This window comes from Megascapheus bottae, unplaced genomic scaffold, assembly GCF_031878675.1.
Source record: "Megascapheus bottae isolate mThoBot1 unplaced genomic scaffold, mThoBot2.hap1 HAP1_SCAFFOLD_76, whole genome shotgun sequence".
In the NCBI taxonomy this organism is placed as follows: Eukaryota; Metazoa; Chordata; class Mammalia; order Rodentia; family Geomyidae; genus Megascapheus; species Megascapheus bottae.
In genome coordinates, this window is record NW_028327824.1 from 78,262 (window position 1) to 91,038 (window position 12,777).

Genomic DNA, 12,777 nt, shown 5'->3' on the forward strand with positions numbered 1-12,777 from the left:
CTGAAGACACCTCCCTCATACCATTTGTGATTTATTTAGGGGATGAGAAGGCTTTTTACCATCAAGTGAGGGTTAGAATTTTATGTGAATGTGAAATACTACTAAATAGTAAAAGCATGTCTGTGCGATCATTCCAACATATATACTGGATATTAATGCGAATAACTCATGAAATACAAATCCTTTTTATCACTCAGAGAGGCTGGATGGATAGAGAACAATAGTGCCAGCATGGAGGGAAGAGAGAAAGCAGAAATGTAGGTGGTAGATCAGCTTGATTAATTCCATAGCAAGGGAAATGGAAGATAAGGAAACCCACAAAAACAGTGCTACCAGTGGTTTAGGAAAAGAAATTGTCAGTCTTGCATAAGTGGTTGTTTAGCACAGGTGAACATTTCATTGAAGTGAGAGGCCATATTTTTAGGAAAGCACACGAAATACGCCCTTGCATATGCAGTATATGTAGAGTTAGTTTTCAGGCAGTTATAGCTATTTGGGGAGAAAAAGTAGGTTTTGGAATTCTCACAGTATTTGACTGTGTGCAATTTAATTATTGATGTTGATAATAACTAGCAGGATGCACATGGATGCACACAAGACAGCCCTAAGTGGTCAGATACCCAAATGTCGACAGACTTGTGTAGAAAGCTGTACAGAGACTAAGCACCATGTTTGTGGGAACCATTTGGAAGGTCAGGGAAGTGCAATTTTTTGTGCCATTCTTTCTTTTTGCAAATTGGGTGAAGGATTGAGACTCCAGAAGGAGAGGGAGTTCTCACTGTCCTGGTTAGCAGTGGAGAGTTCTCTGCTTCTGGCCTGCCACCCATTGGTACTCTCTGCAAGTAAGTCAGTAAAGACATCCACGATTGTTGAAAATAAGAAGGGAATAGGAGGAAGAGAGGAAGCAGAATATTGACTGTGACCTCTAGGTTGAGCTCCCTTGAATTGCATTGCATTGAAAGTCATACAAGATGGCATTAGGTACTGTGGTAGGGGGAACAATTCTTCTATCTTGTGTGAAAACTTTACTTTTCTAAGTTCCATATTTAAGTTCCTGAAGAGATTCAAATCCATTCTATTGTAAAATGGAAATACTGCTTTTCATTTAAGTACTTCACACCATAGTACCAGAGCAAATAGCTAGAGGGAACAGAAGAGCTGGAGATGGCGATGTAGCTCAAGTGGCAGAGCATGTTCCTCAGATGAACACAGTTATGGTTTTAGTACACAGCCTTGTAGAAACAGTTTGATTTCTTCTAAATGTTCCAACTGATTTTCTGTGGCTGATTTTCTATTATTTTATTTTTTAGAGATGACACAGCATTAACTGCCATTGCAGTTTGTGACCCAAGCATTAACATTTGGTGAGTTGAATTTTCTGTCATCTGAGTGTAAATTCACTTCTAGGGTGAGGTTAGTACCCAATCTATATGACAGCTGATCAGTGTCCTCATGTATTCCTTCTCTTGTATTGAAACTAAATTGAAAATGATAGCGTCAGGCAGCAGAGACTTGGTCATGGTATACTGTGAAGTAAAACATAGTAACCGTATCCTTATTTACCTATTCTCTACCTTATTTACCTATTTCCTACATGCAACTTGTACTGAGACAATGGAGGAGAGAATTCCAGTCAGGAACAATGAGGTGGTCTCAGTGTTTCTGAGGTGAAAATGTTGGTGGGCCTCTTTCCTTCTCTAGAAATCTGGTACTTAGTAGACAGATTCATTTTCAGGTATGATGAGAGTCCAGCTTTTAGGCTGTAGTTTCTTGTCTTTTGGTGAGAAGCAGTTAAGAAATCAGCCAAGTTAGTGACAGGCAGGAGAGAGAAGAGCAGACTTAGAAAGCTGAAAATCAGATTGTATAATGGATTGAGTTCTTCTGAAGTGAGTTGCATGTACAATTAAACTACATGATACCAATAATCAGTGTGTTAGGTTTAGTAAGAGAGAAAAAGTCTTTGACCGTGCATAAAAGCTTTCTTTTGAAGTGATAAATATGTAAAAGTTTCCATTTCTACAAATTTGTTAGTGTTAGGTTAACTTACTACCTTAAGTACAAAAGTAAAACTATGATTGCACTTGGTATTTGACTGTATATAATTTAATGCTCTTTAGCTTGGATAAAAATGATCCAGCAGAATTTGGGACAGAAGAATTCAAGCAAAGGTCAGATATAGACATATAGATCAATGTATATAAGTACATGTTAGGAAACATATTGATCATTTCTGGGAAATTTCCAAGTATTGTCAGTGTATCTTCTGTCTGTCATATTATTACTTTTTCATTTTGATGAATAAATGAGAAATGAGTTGCACAAAAGTGTTTTGCTATTGTAGGGAACAGTGTATTAGGTTTACTAAGAGAGAAAAATTCTTTGACCATGCATAAAAGATTTCTTTTGAAATGAAAAAATGTAACTTCCCTACCCCAAATTAAATTCCTTTGTTCATTTAGCTAAATATGTAAAAGTTTCAATTTCTACGAATTTGTTTGTCTTAGATTAACTTACTACACTGAGTGAAAACGTAAAACTATGATTGCACATGGTATTTGATTATCTATAATTTAATTCTCTTTAGCTTGGATAAAAATGACCCACCAGATCTTGGGACTGAAGAATTCAAGCAAAGGTCAGATATCTACAAGTAGATAAACATACATAAATATAAATGTTATGAAACAGATTGATCATTTCTGGGTAGTTTCCAAATATTGTCAGTGTACCTTCTGTCTGTCAGATTGCCCCTTTTCCATTTTGATGAATAAATGAGAAATGAGTTGCACAAAAGTGTTTTGCTATTGTAGGGAGCAGTGAAGGGAAATGCCTAAAACCCCCCACATTGCCAGTGTATGAGATCCTACTACAACTGGTTGTGTTCCTTTGGTCTGATGGCAAAGACACAGAATCCTATGCATTTATTTCCTGCCCTAACAATTTCTTCACAGGTGAAGAAATACAAGTGTCAGATCCAAGTGGCTACATGTTTGTTCGGTCCTTTCCATATTCTGTTGGCTATGTCCAGTTCTTTGATGGCTATACACTTTCTGTAGGCCTAGACCTTAAATTATACATATTATTTTCATTGTGCATTAATGCCAGCTTTTCAAAACTGTGGTTGTAAGGTTTGTGACAGTGTGAGTACTTTATGGGCACCATTTCTATTGGATAGACAGATGCCTCCACAGCATTATGGCAAGCTCCTTACTGCTCACATCTGTGAATACAGGTCTTGTGAATAAATTTATGCTTACAATGAAAGAGGTAGGAGACAGAGAGAGAGAGATCGATCATGTCCACACGTGTGTGGCAGAGTGGCAATACTCTGCTACTATGGCTTCAAGTCAGGGCTCCAGGAATATTTTACTTTCTTGTTTATCACTGAATCTCTTCTTCCTCATTCACACATGCAATGCATTTTGCTCATTCAGTGGAGATGGACTTCTGCCAGAAGGAATACTCTGGAAGGCTTCATATTGCTATCCTCTGCTGTTTACCCCCACTGTAGACAGAATCACACCTGTGAACCCAAGTCTACACATCCATCTACCATTCTGGTGAAATCCTAAGGGGAAGTGTCATTGAACAGGCAAGCCTTAGGTAGGAGGGATCACCATGCCATCACCATAGGAGTTGCAAGGACAGGGCTCTGAGTTCAGAGTTCAGTACTGGAGAGAAGTTTTGGCAGAGACAGAGGAGATAGAGGCATAGTACCTTTGACAGAGCATCTGTGTAGCATGCACAAGCTATGGTTTTCTAACCTAATATTGTTATAAATACAACATTCCTTCCCACATTGTCCTACTTAGTTTTTATATGTTTCAATTTGTCCACAGCAAAGGCAGCAACTTAAACACGGCTGTTGTTCATTCAAACGAAGACATCAGTACTGCGTGAGTTAATTTTTTTTTATTTTGGGGATCATGTATAGAGTGCTTACACTTATTTTCCTCAGATAGTAGGTGAATTTCTTCTCACACATTGATAGCCCTGTTTATGTTTTCATCCCATTTCCCTTCCCCTACACCTTTCCAATCAACTTGCTTTATTCCCTCCCTCTTCTATTTCAAATAAACATATGTAATACTCCAGGTAAATTTTCAGATACAATAACAATATGAGATTAACAATTAAGGGGAAAAAGGAAAAGAGAAATAACATAGTACATTAAGAACAACTATCACACAAGGTAAAGCTCTTGTTTCTCTATTCTAGAATTTTTTTTCATTTACTGTAAGTTGATTTATGTTTCATCTAATTGATAAATCATTTTGGAAAATGATGGCTTTTCAGAGCACACAGGACTGCCTGTTCATATCACACATAATCATGACATGTTTTCAAACTAAGTAGAAAATGATAGAGCAGATCCAAAGACAGTGGTTCTTGGTGTGCTGTGAAGACAAATACTAGCACCCAAAACCCTTAGATTATCATATCTCATTCTAGGCCCAAATTGTCACCATACCATGAACAAAGGAGTAGCAAGGACAGGGCTCTGGGGTGAGATCTCAGTAGTGGCAGGAGTGGCAGGGACAAAAATGGTAGAGATGAAGCTCTGTTGGCAGCATTTTTGTGTTGCATTCACAAGACCTTAGTTTCCTAACTTAGTGTTCTGGAAAAAAATGCATGATTAATTCCCACATTTTCCCAGTTAATTATTGTGTGTTTTTAATATGTCCACAGTGAGGATAGTGGCTTAAGAGCTGTTATAGTTCATTCCAATGAAGACATCAGTAGTTGGTGAGTTGATTTTTTTTGTCATCTAAGTGATAACTCATGTTGCAAAATGATATCTTCAGGGTACACAAGCACTGCTTATCGATATTGAATGTAATCATGACGTGTTTTGAAACTCAATAGAAATGATAGAACCTGTCCAAAGACACTTGCTCATGGTGTGCTATGAAGGCAACTACTAGCACCCAAAATTCTTAGATTATCACGGTGCCTGTCAGCTACTGCGAATGTGGCAAGGGACCTGAGAATCCTTTGCAAAAACCAAAAGTAGGCCTAGCACCAGTAGCTAAGAGGTGATCCTTCCTTCTTTTGAATGCTTAAACCCTGAAAGGCCCACATTCATACTGAAGGGGAGCCTTACTTCTAGACTGCTTTTTCTTATTCCTATCTGAAGAGCAGGAGCAGCAGCAGGGAATATTAGATGATAATTAGATGATATGTAAGTCTTGAGTTCTTCTGAAGTGAGTTGAATGTGAACAAGAAGTCATTATCTACTAGAGTAGGTAGATTTGTTGGGTTATGGTATACTTTTCTTTCTCCCTCTCTCTCACTTTTTATTTTTTATTTTTTATTTTGGTAATCCATTAGCTTGAACTGGGTGCTGTCCCTAAGTTCTTCAGCTCAAGGCTATTAGTGCTCTACCGCTTGTGCCACAGCGCCACCTTGCGTTTTCTGGTGGTAAATTTGGACATAAGAGTCATGGATTTTCATGGCTGGGTTGGCTTTGAACCATGGTGCTCAGATCTCAGCCCCTGAGAGATTTGTGGATCACTTTCTTTTCTAATACCATTGAAGCGTTGGAGAAAGACTCAGTCATGACAATATGCTTCAAGTACATTGTTAACATTAGTAACATATTCCTCTAGAAAACATGACGTTTCCAACTTGTGAGTCTGTAATTGATTGGACCAAAGGAGCAGATCCGATGTGCAGAAAAGTAAAAGAAACAAAAATAGAGGCTACTGAGTCTGCACAGAACTGCATGTATAAGATCAAGATCATGCATGCATCCCTGATAGTTCAGAGCCCTGTCATTGTGAAATTAGTGTCTACAATGGCACTGTGTCTTGCTCTGCCACCATGCAAGACTTGTTCTTATCCAAGTCTGTTACACACTGAAAAGGCTCGACCTCATGCCACACATAGTATTAGAGCAAGGTAGATATTTATAATGATGGCAATAAAAAGTTGGCACAAGGAGTGGAGAACCTGGAACTTAACTAGGAAGAAAGAGGAAATTTTGACTGAGAAAACAGAGGGCCATTAGGGAGAAAACACAAAAAGCTAAGAGCACTGCTTTCACTCAGTTGTAAGTCACGAACATAAAGATTTTGTTCTATCTAATCGTCTCAGATTAAATTTTTCCCTTCCCCTAATACTCACACTTATTTGCATGGAAAAGTGATTGATAAGTTTCAAAGTGATGGATTGACATGGGAATAAATGTTCAATAGAGGGACTACACAAAAGTTCCTTGCTCCAACAGTCACTCTGATGATTTCCCCAGCATGTGAATGGAGGACACTGAAGTTTTCAGATCAGAAATGAGTCTGTAGCTACTTTTTCTCATCTAACTGTAGTTACTTGGAAAAACTGGAGGTTTTGATTAGATGTGAGGAAGGTCATGGATAGTCGACGAGCCCGCCTTCCCCTTAGTGATTTGAGGCCAAATTTCTTTGGTGGCTTGGTGAGTAATGTGGTTGTTTTCTCTTTTGGAGATGACCTTGCACCTGTCCTCCTTAATGACACACTGAACTAGAAACACACTCTCTCCCAGAATGCCAGTCATGCTGTCATTTTTGTGTCATCAAGTGTATTTCTTCATGGTCTGAAACTGGAAGGTTGCATTTATTTCAAATCAACGTGAGAAGAGAACTAGTTATAGGGAAAACAGTGCATGAATGTAGGACCTGCATCAGAATTTGACCCAGAATTTGAACTCTTCCGTATTCATGTGATATGTGACCATAGGTGTTCTTGTTACTTTAGCACAACTGCACATGATCCTTGTCCAGCACCTGATGATGGCAATGTGACAGAAAAGTAAGATATAAACCAAGACAAGTGTAGAGGTGGAAGTTTATGTTCATATTATATATATATATATATATATATATGTACAGACACATGTACTCATAAGTATGCACATACACATGGCTGGAGCTGAGCACTTGGACACAAAGAAACACCAACACCATGAAAGGACTGGTGGCAGGCGTGATGCAGCACATGGCAGAAAGTAAAGATCCTGTGTTGGAACACCAGTGCTGCTAGGAAAATGAAAGAAGCATACATCAGGAAGGGTCAGCCTGTCACACATGCCTCTCACATGGCTGTGTGGTGAGTGGAAGTTGGATGTGATCTCATTTAGAGGCCTGCTTGGGAAGGCACTTATCTCAAGCCGTATCATTTTTATTCTAATTAAATGGTGACCGAATTCACTTATCTTCTGATTTTAGCTACTAATATGTATGGTGTCATATGAAGTAGCAATATGACATGAGCAGTGAAAATCGATTGGTTCATATGTAATCAGTTTTTTGACTGAAAGTTTATGCTAAAAAAGAATCCTTTGTGGAGCAAAGTCGAGGATCACACATAAGCTCTTCTTTAACCAGTCCTAGGTCATCTTGTGAGCCTGTCTGCCTAATTCCACATTATGGTGAGATTTTTATGAATATGATGATACTTTTTCTTCCTATGGCATTTTGTCATCAGAGTCATGTAGTTTGGTTTCTCTTCAGATTGTATAAATCTTTCACTTTTTAATAAAGATACTTTTATAATACTATTTTCTGAGGTCCTCATTGCTAGCCTATAAAGTCCTATTGTAGTAAAAATAAGAAGTTCAACAATACATCTTTCGGCATTTTGCTGCTGTTGTTAATCCATGGTCTCAAGGTACTCTGAGCTCTCCTGGAATGATCTTTCTTCTCCTGCGTTCAGTGTGCATTGATTACAGGCATGCAGAACTATAATCAGGTTGAAATCTTCTGTCTTCACAGGCCTGATATGATCAATTAGAATCATTTTCTAGAACAGATGACATGGTAGATTACTACGTGTAAAGTTTAGAAGATCAGCTTGCTAGTTAAACATTAATTATAACTAACTTGACCCAAACTGACATGGTTTCTTTTGCATTCCTTTTTATTCTTTAGCAAAACTGAAGGAGAAACCAAAAGAGTACCTACAAGTGGATTACCAATTAAAATGTAAGATAGAAAGTACAGTGTGTGTGTGTGTGTGTGTGCGTGTGTGTGTGTGTGTGTGTGTGTGTGTGTGAGATCACTGTATTGGCATCTAAGTGTCCATAGATTTCTTTCAACACTGTTCTTAAAGTCTTCTCACAATTAAGATTTTTTTAAAGAATTATTCTTTATTTTTCAAAGAATTTTATTTTGAAAAGGTATACAGACTTGTTTATTTGCCTCATATTCAGAACAAAAAGAGCAAGGGACCCACCCACTGATGCTGGCTGAGATGGAAGTGTAGCATTCCTGCCATTCTTGCTGGCCCACAGCAATGGGAGAAAAGCCTGCTGTCAGGAGCTATAGCTCCTTAGTGTTCTGAGGCAGGTAGTGGCATAGGCTTTCTCATGTTTTCTGGGGTTCCGTGTCTTCACACTTGGTTATTTTTAAATTAGCTGCACTGCTCCAGAAGCAATCAGAGGAACAATACTGGATCAAGTGTTGGGAGTCCTCATCCAATCCATCTGCTCATCTGATTCGGGTTCTACCAATCTATTTTATTGCTGTTCTTTTACTCTCAGAAGCACATATGAGTCTGGATCTAGTTTGGTAACTGCCCTCTAAAGGTCCACCTTCTGTAAGTTGGGAGGCATGTGCTTTAAGGTGACATTTTTAAGATAAGTGTCCTTGTGAGCCATGTGCTCTTTGGTGAAGGGAAATTCCTCTGGAGAAAGGCTGCAAGGTTCCCCTTCAGGATCCTGTCTTCTCCTTCTCTAGAATGTGAGGGAAAAACTTCTCTATCATTGTGAGTCAATACTGCAAGCAGCTGCTAAGGACATAACGGATTCTCTCCATCTCCATTTGACGTATACTAACCTTCAGATCTCCCTTTTTGGCTCTTTTGAGATTTTCTTCCATGTGATCCAGCTGTTCTGTGACGCCTTCTACAATTTCACACTTGCTTTCCAGAAGTTCAGGAGCAAAGTTTGCATCCTCCAGGCCTGCTCCAGCCTTTCCATGAGTTCTGCAAGAGTTAGCACCACCTCCTCACTGAGTCTTGCCCTATGAAATCCAGTTCCTCTGTCATCTTCTCTGAAACCAGGAACCTCACCTCCCGCCATCCAACTCCCACACTCCTGCACCAAGATTTTGTTTTTAACTTTAAACTCTAGATATATTTATGGCTATTTTCCCCATATATTTATATATCTTAGTTTACTCTAGAAGATGACAAGACAGCTTCCCCCCAGTAAAACCCTGTCCTAGGTAAATTTGCTTTACTTAGGTAGCAAGAGGATAACATTAAACATGGAAGCTTTAATTTGTGGCACTGAATGATGGCCTAAACAGGGCACCCTTCAGAAGGTACAATTAATGACCCACCTAGCTTTTCAGCAATACAACCATGTTGAGGTCTTCCAGCCCATTTGCTTGACATACGTGCTTTATGCCTTGAAGCTTCTTTGTAATGGCATGGAGTTCACACAGATCATTTGACTTTTTTTGCTCCCACAAAAATATCAACTCTTCTAGAATTTGTGGTTTCAAAGCTTGCATCATACAAAGCATAGTGACAATCTGTTTCAAGAAGCACTCCCCCAAAATGCTTGAAAGGATCAGTTATGGTAACACCAACATCTCCATCCAAAATTACTTTGCCTTCTTCAACAATGATGTAAGTTTTGTCTGCAATGAGACAAAAAAGGACAACCTTCTTCCTTTTCTTGCTTTATTCTGGTGTGGAGAATTTGTAAACTTCCATGTCATAGAAAATGTGACACACTTCAGCAACTTGCACTCTAGAGGCCATCTTGGATGGGGTGGTCACAGGGACTGGAAGGGCTGGGAAGGGAGACGGCCAGAGTCTAGACTTCAGAGCATTTTCCTCACCGAAGCGGGCATTAAGATCTTTACAGACTATTCCTCTGTCTTTGGTTTGAGATAGGATATGTGTAGCAAGTCATTTAAGTGTCTAGCATGGGCAAGTTCTTGGGTCCAATCCCCATTACAATGCAAGAGAAAGACAATTGGACAAAGGGAAGACATAAAAGATGAAGACACAGAAGAAAAAGAGTAGGGGGAGAAAGTGACAGGAAGAGGAGAAGAAGGGGGAGGAAGGCAGGGGGGAGTGATTTTCTTATTGAGGGAATCATCATTCCTACATTTGTCACTTAGATACTTCATGTGGACTCTCTCAGGGAGATTAAAGTTCTCTTAAGTTTTACAAAGCAGTAGTGATATAATTATTTTATTTGGAGGTAATAGGATGTAGGAGGCTCCACTGTCTTCTGAAGACTCTTTAGCAGAAAACAATGAAACTAAAATCCTAGAAGTATTCATTATCCTGCCAGAGTGCTTCTGCTATGGTGCTTCTACCAAGTGAAGTGAGGGCCACAATTCTAATCCCAAGGATCAAGCTCCTGCCTCAGGACTATGGTTTCTGAATCCTATCTGAGACAGAAGCTTCAAGATGATGCTGAAGAATGGATGAGATGAAGGAATCAGCAAACTGGGTGGATTGAGGGCATTTACACCTCCAAACTGCAGCTGATTGAAAAGACAAATCAATGTTGTCACTGACATTTGATTTGATTGTGAATGCCACAGCTCAAGTCTTGAGTCATCTCACTTTACAGTTCATATATTTCATTAAAAAATTATCAAGTATCACTGGGTGCCATTGGCTGACCCCTGCAATCCTAGCTATTCAGGAGGCTGAGATTTGAGGACTGCAGTTCAAAGTCACCAAAGCACAAAACTCCAGGAGACTCTAATTAATCATCAGAAAACTGGAAGTGCAGCTATGGCTCCAGGAGCATAGCACAAGCTTTGAGCTGAAGACTTCTGGGAGAGCAGCCAAGCCCTGAGTATAAGACTCTGGACCAACGCCCACCGCATTCTCCCCAAAAATCAAGTATCAAGCCAGGTGAAGGAAAAAGAAAGAAAGAAAAAAGACAGACAGAGAGAGACAGATAGAGACAGACAGAGAGACAGAGACAGAGAGATGGAGAAAGGGAGGGAAGAAGGAAGGATGGAAGGAAGGGAGTGAAACTAAGAAAGAAAGGAAATAGAAAAAAAATAAACAACTGGTCTGAGTGGGTGGTCTACTATTAGATTGCCTATCTAGCACACAGGAAACCCTAGGTTTGATTCCTAGGTACTACATGCACATAGAAAAACTCAGAAGTGCTGCTATAGTGGTAGGTTGTGATAGAGTGATAGATTGCAACAGCTCAAGGACAGTGCCCACACCCTGAGTTCAAGACCCAGGACTAGAAGGACAAAACCAACCAAACAAAGCAAAACAGCCGACATATCAAGACTTTATAGGGCTGTGAGAGAAGCTCCATCAGGAATGATGAAGGAACTTGTGAAGGCCTGGGGCACCCACCTAACATAGAGACAACACTACCTGAGAGGGAAGAGCACTTGTAGGATTCGTAGCTTCACTGAACTTTCTGAAGGCACCTCTGCTTCCTGCCTACCACTACCTCATGCTGTTCCAAATGCGATTGTTTTTATGTAGCCACCCCAAGAAGAGTCTTATATCTAAACAAATGATAAATTCCAGGAGACAGGAGACTCACCTAACAATTCTCCATGTGTGTGTTTTTATACATACATATATATATATATATATATATATATATATAGGCACGGCTTTGCTGAAATTATGGAATCATGTATACTATGTACCTCATGAATACTATACACCTGGTACTTTTTACCTCAGTCAAGGTAGACGACACAGATTCTGGGCAATGGTGTCTCATGCCTGTAATGGTCAGTACTGTTGAGATCTCATGAAGACCATGGTTCAAAGACAGCATAGGCAGGAAATGTATGAGATTGTGATTTCCATTTAACTTGCAAAAAGCTGAAAGTATGGCTCAAGTGGTAGAGTATCAGAATTGATTGAGAAACCTAAGGAAGAGCAACCAATCCCTAAGATGAAGCCCTAGTAGTTTCAGCACAAAAATATCCCCAAAAGAAGTTCACCTCCTTAGCAAAGACAAGTACAGGTTGAAGTGAAAGGATGGAAAAAGATATTCCCAGAATGGAGCTGAAAAAGAAGAAAATGAAAATGTATTTCTATGTAACAAAGAAAACTTGAAAATAATACAAGATGAAAGTGACTTCATGTGGCTAAAGGTACTGCAATGATTAGCAACAAAAGGGCAGCTAAGCCTCAATGCACCCAATTTCACACAACAGACACCGCTGCACATAAAAGAGGAGATGGATGACAACCATGTTCGATCCTCTCCATAGAATCCGCAACCGATTCAACCGATGACATATAGCCAATGGAAGCACATATCTGCCTAATATTCCACTCAAGAGTCACAGAATAAGTATCATCCCAGCACTCCCCAAGCTTTCTCCAAAGGAAATAACATTTACAGCACAAAGGGAGAATTGTTCTTTTCCTTCTCTATTACAATGTAACTATACGAACGGTTTTCTTTGTAGAGTATAAAGGAAGTCTTAATAGATACACATAAGAAATGATTGGGGGAGCTCTGTTTAGTCTTTTGAAGAAATGCCATACTGCTTTCCATAGAGGTTGAAGGAATTTGAACTTCCACCAACAGTGGAGTAATGATCCCTCCTGTCCACATCCTCTCCAGCATCTCCTGTTATTAGATTTCTCAATCACGGCCATTCTACCTGGAGTGAGGTGGAACCTTAGAGTTGTTGTGATTTGCATTTCTTTTATGGCCAGAGATGTCGAGCATTTCTTCATGTGTCCATAGGCCATTCATATTTCTTCTTCAGAGAACACTCTTAAGTCTTTGGTTCGTCTGTTTACTAGATGGTTGTTTCTTTGGAGATTAGTTTT

The 12,777-nt window shown here is 39.4% G+C and overlaps 1 protein-coding gene, 1 long non-coding RNA gene and 2 pseudogenes across 2 annotated transcripts in view; 2 read left to right on the forward strand and 2 right to left on the reverse strand.

Moving 5' to 3' along the window:
* Positions 1 to 2,654, forward strand: part of LOC150039098 (uncharacterized) — a 46,173-nt gene extending 43,519 nt beyond the window's left edge. Inside the window, exons 18-19 of the mRNA XM_090328006.1 lie at positions 1,311 to 1,364; positions 2,585 to 2,654. Coding sequence (XP_090184132.1) covers positions 1,311 to 1,364; positions 2,585 to 2,654 — 124 coding nt within the window. The remainder of the gene's footprint in view (positions 1 to 1,310; positions 1,365 to 2,584) is intronic.
* A 1,145-nt stretch (positions 2,655 to 3,799) lies between these two features.
* LOC150039100 (uncharacterized) lies at positions 3,800 to 6,784 on the forward strand. The gene is made up of 3 exons (XR_016534535.1): positions 3,800 to 3,896; positions 4,690 to 4,746; positions 6,733 to 6,784. It is a non-coding gene; the product is annotated as an uncharacterized LOC150039100 (long non-coding RNA).
* Positions 6,785 to 8,322: 1,538 nt separating this feature from the next.
* Positions 8,323 to 9,021, reverse strand: LOC150039101 (DNA replication complex GINS protein SLD5 pseudogene; annotated as a pseudogene).
* Positions 9,022 to 9,276: 255 nt separating this feature from the next.
* LOC150039102 (destrin pseudogene) lies at positions 9,277 to 9,744 on the reverse strand (annotated as a pseudogene).
* Positions 9,745 to 12,777: the final 3,033 nt, after the last annotated feature.